The sequence below is a fragment of the Ictalurus furcatus genome, chromosome 6, assembly GCF_023375685.1.
Source record: "Ictalurus furcatus strain D&B chromosome 6, Billie_1.0, whole genome shotgun sequence".
Classification (NCBI taxonomy): Eukaryota; Metazoa; Chordata; class Actinopteri; order Siluriformes; family Ictaluridae; genus Ictalurus; species Ictalurus furcatus.
Window position 1 is genome coordinate 1,223,511 of NC_071260.1, and position 21,490 is coordinate 1,245,000.

At 43.0% G+C, this 21,490-nt stretch overlaps 1 protein-coding gene across 1 annotated transcript in view; it reads left to right on the forward strand.

The window, feature by feature from the left end:
- Positions 1-21,490, forward strand: part of thsd7ba (thrombospondin, type I, domain containing 7Ba) — a 154,395-nt gene that overhangs the window by 73,649 nt on the left and 59,256 nt on the right. Inside the window, exons 11-15 of the mRNA XM_053627859.1 lie at positions 8,383-8,574; positions 10,547-10,778; positions 13,649-13,764; positions 16,812-16,944; positions 19,317-19,420. Coding sequence (XP_053483834.1) covers positions 8,383-8,574; positions 10,547-10,778; positions 13,649-13,764; positions 16,812-16,944; positions 19,317-19,420 — 777 coding nt within the window. The remainder of the gene's footprint in view (positions 1-8,382; positions 8,575-10,546; positions 10,779-13,648; positions 13,765-16,811; positions 16,945-19,316; positions 19,421-21,490) is intronic.

The following is a 21,490-nucleotide window of genomic DNA, read 5'->3' on the forward strand; positions in this document are numbered from 1 at the left end:
GTCTGTAATGCAGCGGTAAACAAAGTGATGTTTATTTTTGTGTGCCGGAGCGGTTTATTGTCTCGGGATGTGTGTTACGCACGCTCAGTCGACTCTTACTCATTTTCTGACGTTAAAGTTAAGCTTCGCATCGTGTACAGGCGTGTATACTCTATATATCCTGTGAAAAATAAACGAGTACTTCAAGTGTATAAATAAAACGCCTCGAGTACTGTACGCAAAGAATATCCGGAGTACATTTCCATTTCATCACCTGCCTTTAAATACACTTAAATATATTAGTCTTTTTATATTAGTCAAACATTTTTTGAAAGTAATGCAGTGTAAATTATGATTGGGTATGCTGCGGGTATGCATATTTAATGATCATTTAAACCTACATGCATTATTTAAGAAATGTTTTAGTACATTAACACTTCTTAAGACTTATGCAAAAGTACAACTAAATGGATTTAAGATATATTTAGACACAACCTAATTACTCTTTAATTACACTCGTCATAAGTTCCTAAAGGATATGTTTATTATGTATTAGAGTATAAATACGATATACACGAGAACTTTCATTTTAATTATACTTCTTAAAGGTACACTTAATACACATTTCTTTAAGAAGATCTGAATATTTGAGCTCTGGATGGGGAAAGTGTGTGTGTGTGTGTGTGTGTGTGTGTGTGTTTGTGTGTGTGTGGGGGTGTTCAGGTGCTCAGGTGTGGTTGCTCTGAGGTTGCAGCATGAGCTGGAAGATGAGCTTCCTCTGGGAGTCTGTATAGGGAATAAGAGAGATACATCATACTGAGCAACCACAAATTTTCTCCTCATATATCAGCTCAGTTTGTTCTGTCTGTTGGCTGCATTTTTTTCTCGTCTCTGCTGGGAAGCGAAGTCCAAAGATCCAACCATCAGCCTACAGCTGTGTGTCTGTAACTACCTCTGCTTCAACAGCTTCACTTTCAATTTTTATTGCTGTCTGTGGTGTGTCTGGTCTCTCACTGTCTGTGGTGTGTCTGGTTCCTCACTGCCTGTGGTGTCTGTGGTCTCTCACTGTCTGTGGTGTCTATGGTCTCTCACTGTCTGTGGTGTCTATGGTCTCTCACTGTCTGTGGTGTCTGTGGTCTCTCGCTGTCTGTGGTGTCTGTGGTCTCTCACTGTCTGTGGTGTGTCTGGTCTCTCACTGTCTGTGGTGTCTGTGGGCTCTCACTGTCTGTGGTGTGTCTGGTCTCTCACTGCCTGTGGTGTCTGTGGTCTCTCACTGTCTGTGGTGTGTCTGGTCTCTCACTGCCTGTGGTGTCTGTGGTCTCTCACTGTCTGTGGTGTGTCTGGTCTCTCACTGCCTGTGGTGTCTGTGGTCTCTCACTGTCTGTGGTCTCTTGCTGTCTGTGGTGTCTCTAGTCTCTCTGTCTGTGGTGTCTCTGGTCTCTCACTGTCTGTGGTGTGTCTGGTCTCTCACTGTCTGTGGTGTCTGTGGTCTCTCGCTGTCTGTGGTGTGTCTGGTCTCTCACTGCCTGTGGTGTCTGTGGTCTCTCACTGTCCGTGGTCTCTCACTGTCTGTGGTCTCTCGCTGTCTGTGGTCTCTCACTGTCTGTGGTGTGTCTGGTCTCTCACTGCCTGTGGTGTCTGTGGTCTCTCACTGTCTGTGGTGTCTGTGGTCTCTCACTGTCTGTGGTGTGTCTGGTCTCTCACTGCCTGTGGTGTCTGTGGTCTCTCAATGTCTGTGGTGTCTGTGGTCTCTCACTGTCTGTGGTGTGTCTGGTCTCTCACTGTCTGTGGTGTGTCTGGTCTCTCACTGCCTGGGGTGTCTGTGGTCTCTCGCTGTCTGTGGTCTCTCGCTGTGTGTGGTGTCTCTAGTCTGCCTGTCTGTGGTGTCTCTGGTCTCTCACTGTCTGTGGTGTCTGTGGTCTCTCGCTGTCTGTGGTGTCTGTGGTCTCTCACTGTCTGTGGTATGTCTGGTCTCTCGCTGTCTATGGTGTGTCTGGTCTCTCGCTGTCTGTGATGTCTCTGGTCTCTCTCTGTCTGTGGTATGTCTGGTCTCTCACTGTCTGTGGTGTGTCTGGTCTCTCACTGTCTATGGTGTGTCTGGTCTCTTGCTGTCTGTGTTGTATCTGGTCTCTCACTGTCTGTGGTGTCTGTGGTCTCTCACTGTCTGTGGTGTGTCTGGTCTCTCGCTGTCTGTGGTGTCTGTGGTCTCTAGCTGTCTGTAGTGTGTCTGGTCTCTCACTGTCTATGGTGTGTCTGGTCTCTCACTGTCTGTGGTGTGTCTGGTCACTCGCTGTCTGTGGTGTCTGTGGTCTCGCTGTCTGTGCCGTCTGTTGTCTTGCTGTCTGTGGTCTCGGTGTCTGTGGTCACGCTGTCTGTGGTGTCTGTGGTTTCGCTGTCTCTGGTCACGCTGTCTGTGGTGTCTGTGGTCTGTCACTGTCTGTGGTGTGCCTGGTCTCTCGTAATCTGTGGTGTATGTGGTCTCTCACTGTCTGTGGTGTCTGTGGTCTCGCTGTCTGTGGTCTTGCTGTCTGTGGTGTCTCTGGTCTCTCACTGTCTGTGGTGTGTCTGGTCTCTCACTGCCTGTGTTGTCTGTGGTCTCTCACTGTCTGTGGTGTGTCTGGTCTCTCACTGTCTGTGGTGTCTGTGGTCTCTCACTGTCTGTGGTCTCTCGCTGTCTGTGGTGTCTCTAGTCTCTCTGTCTGTGGTGTCTGTGGTCTCTCGCTGTCTGTGGTGTCTGTGGTCTCTCACTGTCTATGGTGTGTCTGGTCTCTCGCTGTCTGTGGTGTCTGTGGTCTCTTACTGTCTGTGGTGTGTCTGGTCTCTCGCTGTCTGTGGTGTCTGTGGTCTCTAGCTGTCTGTGGTGTGTCTGGTCTCTCACTGTCTATGGTGTGTCTGGTCTCTCACTGTCTGTGGTGTGTCTGGTCTCTCGCTGTCTGTGGTGTCTGTGGTCTCGCTGTCTGTGCCGTCTGTGGTCTCGCTGTCTGTGGTGTCTCTGGTCTCGCTATCTGTGGTGTCTGTGGTCTCGCTGTCTGTGGTGTCTCTGGCCACGCTGTCCATGGTGTGTCTGGTCTCTCACTGTCTGTGGTGTCTCTGGTCTCTCGCTGTCTGTGGTGTCTCTGGTCTCTCGCTGTCTGCGGTGTCATTGTCTGTGCTGCACAGTTTAAGATTTTGAGGATAATTCTTTCTCATATGAGGAGCTGAATCTCCTCAGGTTCACACATAGCAGGGAATTCAGCTGACGTCTTCGGTCTTTACAGTGCCGTCTCTCTCTCTCTCTCTCTCTCTCTCTCTCTCCGTTCTCTCTGCTTAAGGTCATGTTTGCAGAATGTTCTGGGGAATCTATGTAAATTTATCAGGCCTTAAATGTTTGTGAAGCAAATTTGTTATATGCAGCCCGGTGTCCCGGTTCACTAATGCCTGCTGAGTGTAATCCGTTTCCCTCATGATCAAGTGATGTATCAACATGGCAGTTTATCAGCGAGTGCAATCAATTCAGGTGACAGTCATCAGCCAAATGACCTTTCTGCTGTCTCGGTGTGTGTCGATGTGCAGGTTGAGGCGAGATCATGCTGATCGATTCCCCAAATCATGATTTAATCTAAAAACTGATCTCAGATATTTAATTAACTGATGTACGAGGTGACACATGACACAGCTAAATCGTACTGACAGAGACGAGTTCAAGTGTTCCACTGCTTAACAAGTGTCCGGATTCCTCTAGAGGAAAGAAAAAAATAATTCAATTCTAATTCATGTTTAAGGTTTTTGTTTGTTTGTTATAAAACCTCTTATTTATACAAAAAAAAAACCACGATCCTTCTCTGGGTTTTAATTCGTTTTAGTTCGGGGGTAATTTTGCCCCAAATGGTTTATAACACTAATTAGTTTATTAATTACCTCTTAAGAATGTTTTTTTTATTTTCTTTAATTAATTTCCTACTGTAAAACCCATCCTAACTCACGAAGGCTTTTGGGAAGCGCTGGTCTCCTAGAGCAGGTTTGTATGATTCATACTGTGTTACATTCACTAAGATTCATCGTTAACGTTATCGGGAACCACGACCCCAGCTCAGTAAGCTTTACTTTTGTCAAGTGATTAGATCGTTCTGGATGGATTGGAATATTTCCTTTTTGAATACACTTATTCCATCCATCCATCTTCTAAACCGCTTATCCTTCAGGGTCACGGGGAACCTGGAGCCTGTCCCAGGGAGCATCGGGCACGAGGCGGGGTACACCCTGGACAAGGTGCCAATCCATCGCAGGGCACAATCACATACACACTCACACACCCATTCATACACTACGGACACTTTAGACACGCCAATCAGCCTACCATGCATGTCTTTGGACTGGGGGAGGAAACCGGAGTACCCGGAGGAAACCCCCGCAGCACAGGGAGAACATGCAAACTCCGCACACACAGGGCCACGGTGGGAATCAAACCCCCGACCCTGGAGGTGTGAAGCGAACGTGCTAACCACTAAGCCACCGTGCGCCCGAATACACTTATTTTGCTGTTTCATTCAACTCAAATCATATCTCTTAATGTGATCCTTAACGCGTGAACTTTTCTTCATGCAGTTTGCACAATGCTAAACCGGCATCCATTATTTATTAGCGTAAACCTAAAGACGCATCTTGAAGGACCATCTTTGGGGTAAATGGTAGGTACAAGGTGTACATTTCATTTTTGGCCGAACTATTCCTTTAAGCCTTGTAGGAAATATCAAATATTTATTGCAGTGTTGGAGAAACGGCACAATCTCATATTTTATACCATCTCACAAAAAAAAGACCAATTTTAAACCATCAGCTTCCCAGGGCTACTTTTTTATTTCTTTTATATAAAGGTCACGGTTCGTATCTGTAAGGATGGCATTTAATTTCCTGTTTATCTTGGAGCAGTGAGTCTGTGTGACATTTATTCTTCCTGATGGCACCGCGGTCTCGCTCGGCTCGGCGTTTAGGTGCCTCGTTTCCTCCTGGACCATAAAGTATCTCCGAGAGAACCTCACTGGCAAAAACACTCGCACTTTAAGTCTTCTGGAAGGTAGTTATCGTGAAGAATAGTGAAACTATCTCATGCTGTGATTTTTATATTCGTTATTTATCAAGAGCAGCTCATAGGGAAGGAAAAAATCGATGGAGAAATGCTCTTGGAAATACAGATTTCAACCTTTTCAAACGATATCACGTTTGTTTTTTGCGTGTGAAGTGTGATTAATTCTTACAGTTTGCTATGAATATCTAATAAAAGTCAGTAGACCACGAGCCGTGCTTTCCGTCATCAGATCGGGACGCTAGAACGATGATGGCCTGAACACCGACGACCACACACCGAGATACGAAGCCCGTGATCGTGATTCATTCTAATGTGGCATTTTTATAAACTCTAATAAAGCCTCGTAAAGCTTTAATAAGTGCGACCATGCACGCGTGCTGTTACGCTAAAATAAGTGCCGCAGTGTTTTATTTCTCTTACGCCTCAGCAATTTGTCAATGATTACAATTTTCTCTTTATTAAAGTGTGACTTTTTATGCATTTATAGTTACATTTAAAGTTGTAAAGCGTCCACGAAACATGTACGAGTCTGTTCTCACTTACATTATACATGTCACCAGTTTCTCTCTCCATCTCTCTCTCTCTCTCTCTCTCTCTCTCTCACTCTCTCTCTCTCTATCTCTCTCTTTTAAAGGTAATAATTGAATGTGTATTTATTTATTTATTTATTTACAGTCACAGATTTAAATAGAAGTTATTGCAGGGATGTACAGACTGCAAAAACCATCAGGAGCAGGATAAGAATAAATAAAGGAATAAATTAATTAAGGATAAATAAGTCCTACATTATCAGGGAATTACACATAGCACATTATTCCAGCTTTATAAGGCATTATTAGAGTTTATAACAGTGCTCAGTAAACAACTTGGAAAGAATTATATGCCCGTTTATAATGACGTTAATGTTAAGGATATTTATTTATTTAAACTAAGAATGACTTATAGTGCATTATTCCAGCTTTCTGAGGCATTATTAGAGTTTATAGCAAGCTTTACAGTCATTACCAACGTACAAAGAATTATAAACTCCATTTATTTAATGATGGCAGAGTTTTTGAGAATATTTGTTTGTTTGTTTGTTTGCACTAAAATCCGAAGGAAGGAAGGAAGGAAAGAAAGAAAGAAGGGAAGTCTCCCATGGCTCTGCCGCTTACTTTTTGATTTAGTGCTCTTTTTCTCCTTTATTATGAAGTTCATCTGACAGGATGGTATGATTACTCAAGCTTTACACAGAAGTAAAGATTTTTCACTTCTCCTCTTTTCCCCTCTTTGTCGCAGGAACTCGCTCTATAATGTATTATATGGAAAGGTCGTAGTGTTCGGTGTGGAAACCGGCAAGACTGCGACGGACACGGAGAACATTAATACGTATTTCACACGTTTTTAACACCGGCGAGCCGGGGAGATTCTTTTGTCCTCTAAATGGAGCCTTTTTTCTCTCTTTTTCTGTTGTTGTATTTTTTGGTGTTTTTTTCACCCATCAGACCGGTTGTTAAGGTTAATTTTTGCAATCTGCATGCTACATGTTCCTCTCTGGGCCAAATGCACCTTCATCCCCTCATTATCAACTACTCCATTTATTTCCATTGTGTAGAAACTGAAAGGATTCGGAGAAGTATGACGCGCTGCTTAATGCATGACCTGCGGCTATGCTGTGTGGAGAAGGAGGAGCCTTGTGATTTCCTCGCTGCTGTGAGAATCACTACTTTTAGCCTGCTTTTGTTAAAGCCAATTGAAGAGCAATTTAAGTTCCTCACTCTTTGTCCCTGAAGTTTTCCGCTTGTTTCAGACTCCCTCCAGGCGATAGAGACTTTATGAACAGTTTGCACAGATTGTTCTTATATCTGTGACTCATTTCATCCAGAATCGTTTCTCCTTGCAAGCAATAAACGGCTTAGTGAGGCCAAAACTGAGAGTTTTAATACAGTGATCTCAGTGGTAATGCGATGAGTACCACACAGGGATAAGGATGGCCTCAGATGGACCGTCATCTATTCATCCAACCATTTTCTGTGCTGCTTATCCTACACAGGGTCGCGGGGAGCCTGGAGTCTATCCCAGGGGACTTGGGGAACAAGGTGGGGGACACCCTGAGGGGACAATTTGGACATGCCGATCAGCCTACCATGCATGTCTTTGGACTGGGGGAGGAAACCGGAGTACCCGGAGGAAACCCCCGCAGCACGGGGAGAACATGCAAACTCCACACACACAGGGCCACGGTGGGAATCGAACCCCCGACCCTGGAGGTGTGAGACAAACATGCTAACCACTAAACAACCCTGCCTTCCATGATGGACAATCAAAGAACTTTTAAAGTCTTTCTTTCTTTCGATCTTACTATCTTTTCCTCTCCGCTTGAGTTTTGATATGATGTTCCTGTAAGTCTCTCTCTCTCGCGCGCTCTCTCTTGTTCCTCTCCTCGCTCTCCTCTTTATCTTACCTCTCCCTCGTTCTCTCTCTGATGTTTAAAACGCAGGAGTCCTTTTCTTCTGTTGCGCTTTACCTCTTTCTCCTCTGTCTCTCGTTCACGTACTCCCCTGAAGGGATTTTTCTTCTTCTTCTCTGTCATTCTACCTGATCTTTCTCTCCATATTAAATGAAGAGAAAGATCATACTTACTGTACACTTCTTGTTCCTCAAGGGTTCTTTACTCAGGGAGTTGAAATTCCTTTCTGGCTTTAGAACATCAGAGTGAGCGATATCGCTGTGTGATATCACAGATCTTCCTTCCTTCCTTCCTTCCTTCCTTCCTTTCTTTCCCTTGCAGTTTATTGTAAATACGTGTTAATAACTTGATGCGTCTCAACGGAACGTTCAGTGTACTGCAGGCTGTAGCTCATCACGCAGACTGCCCCGGGACACGCTTTCTACATGCAATTATAATAGTAAGAGTTTTAAATCTGGAGCGAAGTGTGATCATGATCAGTTGGGAAGAAGTGTAAATGTAGATGATGTGTTAATAAATAAAGTTCTGATTAAATAAAGTCTCTCAGGTCAGAAGTAGTAGGCAGTGTGGAGGCCATTAATACAGCTGATCCGTCACTTCATTAACATACGAATTAGTTTTAATGAATATGCATAAGTTGTGTGTTAGTGTGGGATTAAACAATCGTGGTTTTTTTCCTCATGGTTTTCTGGCACTTTTGTAACATTTGTAACTTTTCCGCATGTGTCCTGATGTGTTTATTTTCACATTATTTATTTTAAAATTATGCATTATTACAAATATATGAAAATAATATGTGGGTAATTACAGTGTAAGTGATAAAATGACATCACTTTTCCCATGGTGCACTCTGACTTCTGGACCTGACTGTAAAACTCTACTCTTACAGGTGTGGGTGTGGAGGCGGGGCTTTGTGAGGAAACTCCGCCCCCTGTGAAGGTAGCCTGTGAGGTGGCCTGTCCCGGTGACTGTGTGATCAGCTCCTGGTCTCATTGGTCTGAATGTTCTCAGTCCTGTGCCAAGAAGAACACAGAGGGCAGGCAGAGTCGCTCACGCACCGTACTCGCTTTACCTGGGGAAGGTAACACACACACACACACACACACACACACACAATCAGAAGTATGAAGGAATTATAAGAGTTGTTTCAAAAAGGTAATGCTACATTAACTGTCATTTATTGTTACCATAGAAACCATCTACTTACTCTTTCTGTCTTTACACTGTGAAACTGTCTCCATGGTAGCATTAGCTACCTAGCATATGTGCTGAAATCAGGCTAAGCAAGGAGAATAAATGTTATTTAGTCATCCTTAATGGTAACACATATTCCTGTGTTCCTACATCACCATTTCCCTAAAGCCCTATGTTCCCGGTCCCCTATGTTCCCAGTCCCCTATGATCCCGGTCCGATATGATCCCGGTCCCCTATGTTCCCAGTCCGATATGATCCCGGTCCCCTATGTTCCGGGTCCCCTATGTTCCCGGTCCCCTATGTTCCCGGTCCCCTATGATCCCGGTCCGATATGATCCCGGTCCCCTATGTTCCCAGTCCGATATGATCCCGGTCCCCTATGTTCCGGGTCCCCTATGTTCCCGGTCCCCTATGATCCCGGTCCAATATGATCCTGGTCCCCTATGATCCCAGTCCGATATGATCCCGGTCCCCTATGTTCCCGGTCCCCTATGTTCAGCAACTGTATAATTAATCATAAAGCATATCAGTCTGCAGTTCACACACATGAATACACACACACACACACACACACGTCTCTCCCATTGATCCCTTAGTGCTGAGATATGGAAATTTGTCCCCTCCACGCACACACACACACACACACAAGGCACAGTCCGCTGAGTCTTATTAGTTAGACAATCCCTTATTAATATTCGGCCGATCTGTGCCGGATTCATTATGGCGCGTTCTGGGCCACTTAGCGCACCGTGTGCTGAAACTGAATGTCAATACAGCGTCCTTGACTCCAAGGGCACATGGCATTTGGAATCACTTTTAATTACAGAAAAAAGGACAGAAATAAATCAAGGCGCTAATCCAGCGCTGCACATCGCCGGGTTCTGCAGCCTCTGTGATAGAATTACAGAGTTTATCCCTGAACAAAGTGTACTCGTGCACGTTTCATCAGCCGCATCATGTTTCTGTCCTCGTCACTGATAAAAACACGTCCTGATTCTTCACGAGTGGAGCTCGTGTTAAAGTCGAAAAAAAAACAAGGTTTCAACCGCTATGCTAACATTAGCAGGCTAAGTAGTTATAAAAAGCATTAATAAAAACATTAATGTTTCTACTTTTCCTCAGTTTGTAGTTACAGTCTGACACTGCAAATGGACTTCATTGGGATTTTACGTCACAAATCTATACAAAACAGCCCATAATATTGACGTGGAGGAAAATCAGTATAGTTTGCAATATTATTTTACTTTAAAAAAAGACAAGGTAAGATTTGAGATTTCTCTTGAGTATTCACTCGCTGGTCTAGTTCTGAGTCACATAATTAGCTGAATAGAGTCGACTTGTGTCACATGATCTCAATATACCTAAATACTCCTGTTCCTGGAAGAACCCAGAGTTTGTTAGAGATCATATCTAAACCAAACAGCATCATGAAGATCAAGGAGCTATCAAAACATGTCCAGAACAAAGTCCTGGAAAAGTATCAGTCAGGGTTTGGTTATGTTCTATCAGGGTTTGGAAGTAAATCCTTGATAAATGGAAGCACTACTGTGACTCTGCCTCGAGGAGAAACAACCAAGACACCATGTGTGATGCTCTTTACGGTGCTGCCGCCACCATGTTTCACAGTGTTTAGTTTCATATTTTAGATTGAAATTCCTTTTAGTTAAAGTCCATTTCAGTTCCAGGTTCAACTCCAGTTTAGCAGTATGTCTTCTGGACCATCAGCGTCTTTTTTTGGCATCACGATATTTTAAATGTTCCATTCCGCACAATTTTGTTATTAAATTCATCAGTTATGTCTCGCGTGCACGCAAATGTCTATCTGTGTCTGTATGCTAAAATCACGTTTCTCTCTCAGGGGGTAAATCGTGTCCTCCTGCCCCGTCTCTGGAGGAGTGGAGATCCTGTAACGATAATCCCTGTGTGGTGTTTTATTGGGGAGCGTCTCCGTGGGGTCCGTGCATCCCCGATCCCTCCGCCTCTCTGAACAGGAGCGACGTTAGCAATGACACGTGGAGCTGCTCAGCGGGGCTTCAGACACGCAAAGTCACCTGCATGAAGATGAATGGAGGAGCCGTCACCGCAAAACGGTACCCATGTCCTCCGTCATCACTGCGGGGTGCATTTAACCCTCCTGTCCTCCGTCCCCTGCCGAGTGTGTGTTTCACTGCAACACGACTGGCATGTTTATTACAACATTACTCAGACCGATCGAATTAAACACCATGAAACCCTGTGCTCATGCTCGGGGACAATTAATTAAGAGAAACGCCACGCCACTAGTGCCGCGCTTTTGGTCCATATTTATAAACACTAGTCAGGGTTGCCAGATAGATAGTGTTTCCTCCAGTTCCAGTGTTTCATTTGACTGATTGGAATGCACAACCGAAATCTAATTGTTTGTAAGTTGTATTTTAAATAAACAAACAAACAAACAAAAAAAATCCCAAAACGGTTCTGTACAAAGAGTTATTTAAAAAGAATTCAAATAGAAATTGAATGAAAGTATAAATAAAGTGTATAAAGATAAACTCCCTTTAATGAGAATGAGGGAAAAAAGAATACGACATGAATAAATAAATTAATAAAAATGCACTGAAGAAAGAAAGACCAGAAGGATGGACGGAAGAAGAACCAAAATTTTAAGATGTGTATTAAATGTATATGATGTGGCTATAAATTCCTGAATTTAAAATTTCAAAGATTAAAAACTCTAAATCTTTTGATCGTAAACAGTAGCGCGTACTTCTTCTTCTTTTTATCTTTCTTCTTCTCTTCATACTTCTTTTTCTTCTTCTTCGTATCTTTGTTGTCCTTCTTCTTTTTCTTCTCTGTTCTTTATCATATTCTTCTTATCGTTCTTCTTCTTCTTTGTTCTTATTTTCTTCTACTTATCTTTCTCTTCTTCTCCTTCTTTTTCTTCTTTATTATCTTTCTTCTAATTTTTCATCTTCTCGTGTTCTTCTTTTTCTTCTCATTATTATTATCATTGTTGTTGTTGTTGTTGTTAATTAGACTTGTAATTAATTAGATTTATAATGAAGTTATGATTAATGTGATTGAAGTAAAACAGCTGGAGGAAGTGAGTGTAAGTGAGAATGATGTTCTGACTGCACAGCTGTCTCGTCCCGTCACGTCCCTGTCCTCCATATTGGACTGGGTGCTTTGTGTAAAATGAAATCCTGCTGAATTATGGAGATAATACATCGTGTCGGGCGTCGAGGAATTAGACTCATAAATAATGCAGCAGTCTGATCTGTTTCTAATCCGCTCTCGCTTTAATACATTACTGACGCGCTCATGAGGTGGCTTTACGAGCAGGTGGAATTCATCCAGAGACGTTCTCACTCCTCTCACCGCTCTGTCCATCGCCGCACACACGGTGGGGGCGGGGGGCGGGGGGGGGGGGGTGCGGGGGTGGCGGTTACACTTCCTCTGGGCTCTGTCGGGCTCTTTATATTTATTTTTTAACAACTTTGCTCACACAAAATCTAATATCAGGTCATTTAGGCTGCTATTTTAATTTGACATAATATTGGATGAGTCGATGACTGTCATAAAATGATAGAGTAAAAACAGCAATACACTAAAATATATATGCATACGTGTATAATTAGTCATTTATTTAGATACGTATTTAGCACATGTCCCTAAGTGTTTTATTCCTCTTATACCACAGAGATTTGTCACTGATTACAGTTTTTAAAGTGAACATCATGCGATTTACTGTTACAAAGCACTGACACTGGAGACTCCTTCCATGAATAGTAAATAAACATCCCCTTACAGATCAACAATCACACACGTTTTGTTTGTTTAATCCGCGTCCCTGTGAATGAGCGGTTACTATAGAAATGATAAGGAACTGTAAGGGATCCAGAAATCTCTACTGCCCCCTGCAGGTGCGGAGTTATTTATGTATTTATTTATTTATTTATTTATTTATTATTTCCCTTCGCACAGGTGAAGAAAATCCTTCCTGGATGTGTGTTTGAAACGAGTCGATGGTCGTGTGGCGCCGGTTCTTCGTGAGAAAGCGGGTTTAGAAGTTCTTTTCAGTCTCGGTAACTTTACACAAAGCTGTAAATGCGAGAAAGTGCGGAGTTTAGAGTCGAAGCTGCAAATTTGCAGGGAAAATAACACCTGTCAGTTTGGCAGTGATGAGCTTCTGCTGGAACAGTACACACATTCTGTGTGTGCTCGTGTGTGCGATAAGTGTGTGTATAAGTGTGAAATGATCCATGAAGGCCTCGTGGTCCCTCAGAGACTCCCCACACAGCTTAATAAAGCCTCTGGCAATTTCTCTCCTGCTGCATCTCTCCCGTCTCCCCGAGGACACACACACACACACACACACACACACACACTCAAATCAAAGTGTTTGTGTGTTATTGGCACACAGCAGCTGCAGGCGTGAGTGTCAGGATCTCAGCGTAGCGGCTGACTGCAGCGCTTCACATCAGCTTCTGTCAAAACTCTTTCTCCTCCTCCCTCACTCGCTTTCTTCCCTCGTTCCTGAGGGAGAGGTGCGCCATTTCATCTCCATCTTCTTCAGGATGTGGATCAGAGATTGAGAGGCTGAGCCATGCGTCCTTTCTCTCTGTTTATAAGGGGGAAGAAACATCTTATTGACTTTCATCCTTCTGTCCATCCACCCATACATCTGTCCATCGTATTCCCAATAATGCCGCATTTAGCACTCTATCATTCTCTGTCTATCTATCTATCTCTTTATCCCGTTGTCTCTTTCTGTATCTCTCTCTCTCTCTCTCTCGCTCTCTCTCTCTCTCGTAGTAATCGAATGTAAAACCTGTCTAAATCATTCATTAAAATAAAGTATGGTCAAAGGTGAAATAATAATTATTTACATATACTTATCTCCAACAAATGTTTAACATTTCCCTTTTCTCTGTGTGTGTGTGTGTGTGTGTGTGTGTGTGTGTGTGTGTGTGTTTTGCAGGTGTCCTGACTCAGCGAGACCAGACTCCGTGCAGTCGTGTGCGTTACCGTGTAAGAGGGACTGTGTGGTGACTCTGTTCAGTGAATGGACAGCCTGCCCTAACACCTGCCTACCTGGTACACACACACACACACACACACACACACACACACACACATATATATCTCTCACTTATATAAATCCACTACAGTGCATTTGGCTGAGCACTGATTGTCCATTCCTGGCTGCCTGACTGAAATTAGCTTATAAAGTCTTTTTTAATAAAGTCTGTTCACTCGGCGGCCATCTTGGCTCCTGTGCACTCATTTTCACTCAAACAAGACCAGGGGCTTCATTTACATGTGTGTAAATTGTGTGTGCGCACGTTTCTATGCGCTGAATGGGATTTATCAAGTTACACCAGCCTGGTGTAAAAAAATAAAAATTTTTAAATCTCTTTCCTGAAGTTACAGCTTTACACCTCTGACTGTTACAAAGCTCTGACACTGGAGACTCCTTCCATGGATGTTAAATAAACGTCCTGCAATGTTTACAGGAAAACTCTTTTCAATGATAGAAAATTAGTCAAGACCTTTTGGCCAATCAGAATCCAGATTGCAACGTAACTACATGTATGTAAATCTGGATCGCAGCCGTCCTGTTTGTAAGTCAGGACCTGCATCTTGTTTCCACTCTCACACTGCTGCTCCATGCGTGCTGTTAATATTCCGATAAAATATTTGATACGTCTGGAATTAAAACGTGGATAAACGTTACGGCCGTATTGCTGTGGAACTGAAATAAATGTCCTGAGACATTTATGCGACAGAGCACTGCTAAGTACCGAACACTACGTGAACGTTAACGTGGTAAAATCCATAAACAGTCTGATTCGAGGCTGTGAGGAGAAAGTTGAGAAGTTAAATGGATTTTTAATGGGACGTGAACCGAACAGTCAAGCGTCTGGGAATCAGACTGCAGATGTAATTGTTTCAGAAGAGCAGACGGCATGTCTGTAAATAGCATCTCTGCTCGAGTCTGCCGGTTCCCTGGATGGCATGATCACACTCCTAATTGCACTGTTTACATTCTTTAGTAATTACAACGGTGTAATGAGGCTCACCGTCGTTACCAAATGAGGCCATTATCATGGTTTAGGATGTGAAACTCAGAATCTGACACAGCACACAGGGAAAAAAAGTTGTTTTTTGCATCAGATGGCATTGCTATCTGTGTCTTCAGTCATGTTGAATCGATGTCTCATCTTGCAAACCTTTGATTAATAAAGCAGCGAGTAACGAAAGCTGAATGAAGCCATTATTCTGTTTAGGATGCAGAAAAAAACATGCATCATCGGTTTCTACTCGCAGTAGAACTCTTAAAGAACTTTTTATTTTGTTTTTCTTTTCTAAAAGTGTGTATTAACTGGGCGCTGATACGGTACACGCCCCTAACTGGGCGCTGATACGGTACACGCCCCTAACTGGGCGCTAATACGGTACACGCCCTTAACTGGGCGCTGATAGGGTACATGGCCCTTACTGGGCACTGATACGGTACACGCCCCTAACTGGGCGCTGATACGGTACACGCCCCTAACTGGGCGCTGATAAGGTACACGGCCCTTACTGGGCGCTGATACGGTACACTCCCCTAACTGGGCGCTGATACGGTACACGCCCCTAACTGGGCGCTGATAGGGTACACGGCCCTTACTGGGTGCTGATACGGTACACGCCCTAACTGGGCGCTGATAGGGTACACGGCCCTTACTGGGCGCTGATACGGTACACGCCCTAACTGGGCGCTGATACGGTACATGCCCCTAACTGGGCGCTGATACGGTACACGCCCTAACTGGGCGCTGATACGGTACACTCCCCTAACTGGGCGCTGATACGGTACACGCCCCTAACTGGGCGCTGATAGGGTACACGGCCCTTACTGGGCGCTGATACGGTACACGCCCTAACTGGGCGCTGATAGGGTACACGGCCCTTACTGGGCGCTGATACGGTACACGCCCTAACTGGGTGCTGATACGGTACACGCCCCTAACTGGGCGCTGATACGGTACACGCCCTAACTGGGCGCTGATACGGTACACGCCCCTAACTGGGCGCTGATACGGTACACGCCCCTAACTGGGCGTTGATACGGTACACGCCCCTAACTGGGCGCTGATACGGTACACGCCCCTAACTGGGCGCTGATATGGTACACGCCCTAACTGGGCGCTGATAAGGTACACGGCCCTTACTGGGCGCTGATACGGTACACTCCCCTAACTGGGCGCTGATACGGTACACGCCCCTAACTGGGCGCTGATAGGGTACACGGCCCTTACTGGGCGCTGATACGGTACACGCCCTAACTGGGCGCTGATAGGGTACACGGCCCTTACTGGGCGCTGATACGGTACACGGCCCTTACTGGGCGCTGATACGGTACACTCCCCTAACTGGGCGCTGATACGGTACACGCCCCTAACTGGGCGCTGATAGGGTACACGGCCCTTACTGGGCGCTGATAGGGTACACGGCCCTTACTGGGCGCTGATACGGTACACGCCCTAACTGGGCGCTGATACGGTACACACCCCTAACTGGGCGCTGATACGGTACACGCCCCTAACTGGGCGCTGATACTGTACACGCCCCTAACTGGGCGCTGATACGGTACACGCCCCTAACTGGGCGCTGATACGGTACACAGTCCAATTATTGCTCATTATTTTCTTCTCAATACCTGGAACCTGTCAAACATCAAACCTTTTTTGTATTTGCTGAACCCCTGAAAGGTTCTTTAAGGGTTCATTGGATAATTAATGGATCTTAGCTCCCTTGAAGTGTTCAACCTGGAACCCTCTCTGTTGCAGGGCTCTGCATAGGACCTTTAAAAGTTCTGCTAGAGGAACACAGACCTTGAAGTTTATTTAGTATACTTCATTAAGTTCTTTTAGGTGCCTTAGGGAAAAATGTTCCATCTAGCCCCCTAAAGCAACCTTTCTCTTGTCCCTTTCTGAGATGATTCCATGTAGAACCCTTTTAGAAAGTTTAGAAACCCATCTGAAGATCCCTTTGAGGAACCCATTTTTTCCCTAGGAGTTTAGATGATTAACACGTGCTGTTTTTCCTACCCATGTCTAATTTGGTTACCATGCTTGTTCTTCCCCTCATCCTAGCTAACGCGACCACGCCCACCCAGTCACGCTACAGGATGGTGGTCCAGCGAGCAGTCAACGGGGGTCAGGAGTGTCCCGATACAATGTTTGAGGAGAGGGAGTGTGAACCACTTCCTGTGTGTCCCACCTACAGGTCAGGTTTCAACACCTCTGCAGTGTAACACACGGTTCTACTTCCTTTCATACTTTTGTGTTTTCTTTCAGGCCTAGTGAAGTATTCCCATTTGCTTTTTTCATTGCTGCAAAGTCATCACCTCATAGTCATGACCCTACAGGCGTGGCCTAATAAATGTCCCTGCTACGTCTCATTCATTCTCTGGCCATGTTCATCAGCCTGAGTGACCCTGGTGGCCTGCCTCAGTCGCAGAACCATAGTTATACATCTGTATACATCACCTTCTGTTTTGGCCTGGAGTTTCATGTGCTAAACACATTTTTGACACTAAACTATGGATCAGAGCCAGACTGGTGGTAGCTAAATTCACCCAATAAGTGCTGGTTTGATAACAGCAATAGAGAAGACCAGAAAAAAAACACTCTGCAGAACAGAGTTGAAGTCCAGCTTCATTACAGGCTCCAACACCTCCCACGTCACCTTCCCCTCACCTCTGACGAGTGTCTATCACCTACATTACACGTTTTTGTTCAGTGTTGACAACATAGCAAGTTTGTTGCTCGACTTTTTAGACCTTATTAGTGTCTTTCTATAAAAAAAAGATCCCAGTGACTATAAAAGTGTAGATGTTAGCAGACATCAGTGACTGTCCTGCACTCGATACGGATCTCCAGGTCACATACCAGCTGCTGGTTATACGAGTTCAGAGGGCAGATTCGCTCCACTCATCACCAGAGCATAAATCCTGATGGATCACCATTGTTCCCGGTGTCCAAGCACTGACCACCATTGTTCCCAAAGACCAAGCACTGACCACCCTTGTTCCCAGTGTCCAAGCACTGACCACCCTTGTTCCCAGTGTCCAAGCACTGACCACCATTGTTCCCAGTGTCCAAGCACTGACCACCATTGTTCCCAGTGACCAAGCACTGACCACCATTGTTCCCAGTGACCAAGCACTGACCACCATTGTTCCCAGTGACCAAGCACTGACCACCATTGTTCCCAAAGACCAAGCACTGACCACCATTGTTCCCAGTGACCAAGCACTGACCATCACTGATACCAGTGACCAAGCACTGACCACTTTTTTGTCCACTTGGTTTTAGACATTGACATTAATAAGTGCAAGTTATTCCATCTGTGTTTCCAGAACATTCCTTATGTAAATGTTTTGATTTCCAAATGATCATGACAAACCAAATGATATGCAGATTAGTCTCTGACCTCATTGTCGTAAGTCTTAAGGCAATGATTAGATGGTCAGGTGGGCACGATTATGGTTAGAGCTAAAGTCTTCAGGAAAGTACTGTAGATCTCCAGGAATAGGGTTGACGACCACTGATCTAGTGGCTTCTTGTAGCTTTTTGAGGAGGAATTAGCTTATTTCTCTTGAGAGCATTTGGCAACGCTGTTTGTTTTGTCATTGTGTACTTTTAAAGAAAAGTTCAATGAGGGTTCTTTGGATGTTTACCAGTTCAAGAAATTCCTTAAGTTTCCATGTTTTTGTTCTGTCTTAAACAATGTGAGTGCCATCAATCTTTCACTGCATAGCAACAATCACGGTCCAGTTTCATCGCATCTTCAACACTTCCTTGTTCACTTCCTCTCACTGCTGAGAACCATCCCTTATCTATCACTTGTTCGCTAATTAGCTAACAAAGTTTTCTCATCGCTCTTCTACAGATGGACATGTTGAAATAATACAACTTGGACACTACAGAGAGACAAGATGATCATCCATGCATGGAAATTGCATCTATAAGATACCGCCTCCTAAACTGTAGTGATTTTAAAAAGTCAATACTCAACAGAAGATTAAAAAAAAAAAATGTTTTTCACTATTTCTTTCCACCCCATTATCTGAATCTAGGCGACGATGAAGAAGGCTTTAAGCTCCGCCCACTTCACAATCATGTCATGTCGTATATCCCTGAAAAGCTTGTTTCCTGTGTAATGATATTATATACATGTATTTCAATTTATATTTAAACCCAATTTCTATTTAAACCCTATTAACCACACTAGAACCAAAAATCTTCAGAACTAAAAATTTCTACATGACTTGCATTTTTGCAATCCAGGAAACAAATGCTAATCACCGTTAGCCCTGCTCAGCTTTACTGTTAATCCCAGCTTCCAGCTTTTTAACTCTGCCACGGCTGTAATTACAAACACAGACTATTTACACTGTATGATCTGTATGAGCATGTTTGTCTTTGTGCGAATATTTATGCTTTCACAAATCGTGTGAAACAGTTTGACTCGCCTCATTTGCATGTTAAATGAAAAAGTATTAGCGATTTTAGCTTTTGGCAACAGTTGAGGTGTTTGATAAGTGAGTGAAGCAGCATGGTGAGGCTGACTGACTGACTGTTTACCCCTCACAGGTGGAGCACACACAAATGGCAGGCGTGTACGCTGGTGCCGGATTCAGTCCGACAGGGAGCGAGGGGAGCGGGGGAAGCATGTGGAAGAGGCCTGGAGAAGAGAGGTAACACACACATTTATACATTTACATATATGAGGATTGACGGGTGATACACACACTGGCTTTTGTGTAAAAAAAAAAAAAAAAAGAAGAAGAATTTTTTAAACGGAGAAAAATTTAAATGAATACGATCACCAGATCAACTATTAACTGTAAATAGAGCTCACGTATCTACCTGCAGGTGGCGCTGGATAGTGGGTCAGTTTTCTACTTGATTTTACTTAAAATAAATGAATAAAATAAAGACACAGAAAACATTTTTACTTTCAGTAAAAATGAAAGACAAACATTGGACTGTGCTTTCCTCTGTTGTAACTGTGTTAACACTGGATTTGATTTATTTTTCAAGCTTTCATTTTGTGCACACCATCTATGACTAACCTTTCATTGTCTCTGGAATTTATTTTTTACCTTCTTTTCAGTTACTAATACGAAACATAATGTAATATAACGTAACATTACGTAGCGTAACAAAATGTAACATAGCGTCACAAAATGTCACAAAATGTAATAACAACAAAATCTAACACAACATAAGAAAATGTAACATGACAACAAAATGTCATAAAATGTATCATGACCGAACAAAACGTAACATAGCATCACAAAATGTAATTTAGTGTAACAACATGTAACATGACATTAAATGTAGTAACAGAATGTAACACAACATAACAAAATGTAACAATCAAATGTAACACAACATAACAAAATGGCATAGCATGACAAAATGTAATATAGCGTAACAAAAATGTAATAAAATGTACCATAATGTAACATAATAAAATGTCATATAAAGTAAACAAACGTAAGCCTAACTGGAATGGAGTAAGTCAGTGGGAGCTGACGGTCTCTTCTCCTCCACCCTGTGCTTGTGGACGCAGTAATAAAGTCTGACATGAGGTGTTTTTTTTTTCTGGATTCTTCTTTAGTCCGAGTTTTCTCCTGTACGATATTTCATCTCACTCAAAGTGTGAGAAATGATTTCCCCCCACTTTGGCCATATGGCGCAGGAACCGCATCATGAAACGTTAGTACCACCTTTGCCTAATAGGGTTGACATTTTTGTCGACCTTCCCCCAGTCAATACAGTGGACTTGTCGGAGGTCAGATACTGAGCGGCTTCATTAAAATTAATGAGCTGATTCATTAGAAATTATAAGTATGAAAAAAAAAAAAAACCTCATCTCGCACAAGAAAAATATGAACGTTCGCAATCTGCAGACTTATTATACAACTTATTATATTTAAAATGAGAGAAGACGAGACGCCGGCGCGCAGACAGACTGTTCGACTGTTTAATAACGAACATAATGATGTCCAGCTTTATCTCGCCATCGTTTTATTTTTTATAATATTAGTTAAGCGATTTGAATATGTGGACATTCATGTGCCATTATTATCAGTAATTAGAGTTGGGAGAGTATATTGGAGTAGTTAATGAATTGGATAGATATTTAAATCTAATGTTAAATGCGTTTGTTTACATTTCAGAGTTCTTCAAACTTCATGCTTTTTTTTACCAGTCTAATAGATGGAATATTGATGATCTGATCGAACAATAGATGGAATATTGATGATCTGATAGAATAATAGATGGAATATTGATGATCTGATAGAATAATAGATGGAATATTGATGATATGATAGAATAATAGATGGAATATTGATGATATGATAGAATAATAGATGGAATATTGATGATCTGATCGAACAATAGATGGAATATTGATGATCTGATCGAACAATAGATGGAATATTGATGATCTGATCGAACAATAGATGGAATATTGATGATCTGATAGAATAATAGATGGAATATTGATGATATGATAGAATAATAGATGGAATATTGATGATATGATAGAATAATAGATGGAATATTGATGATCTGATAGAATAATAGATGGAATATTGATGATATGATAGAATAATAGATGGAATATTGATGATATGATAGAATAATAGATGGAATATTGATGATATGATAGAATAATAGATGGAATATTGATGATCTGATAGAATAATAGATGGAATATTGATGATATGATAGAATAATAGATGGAATATTGA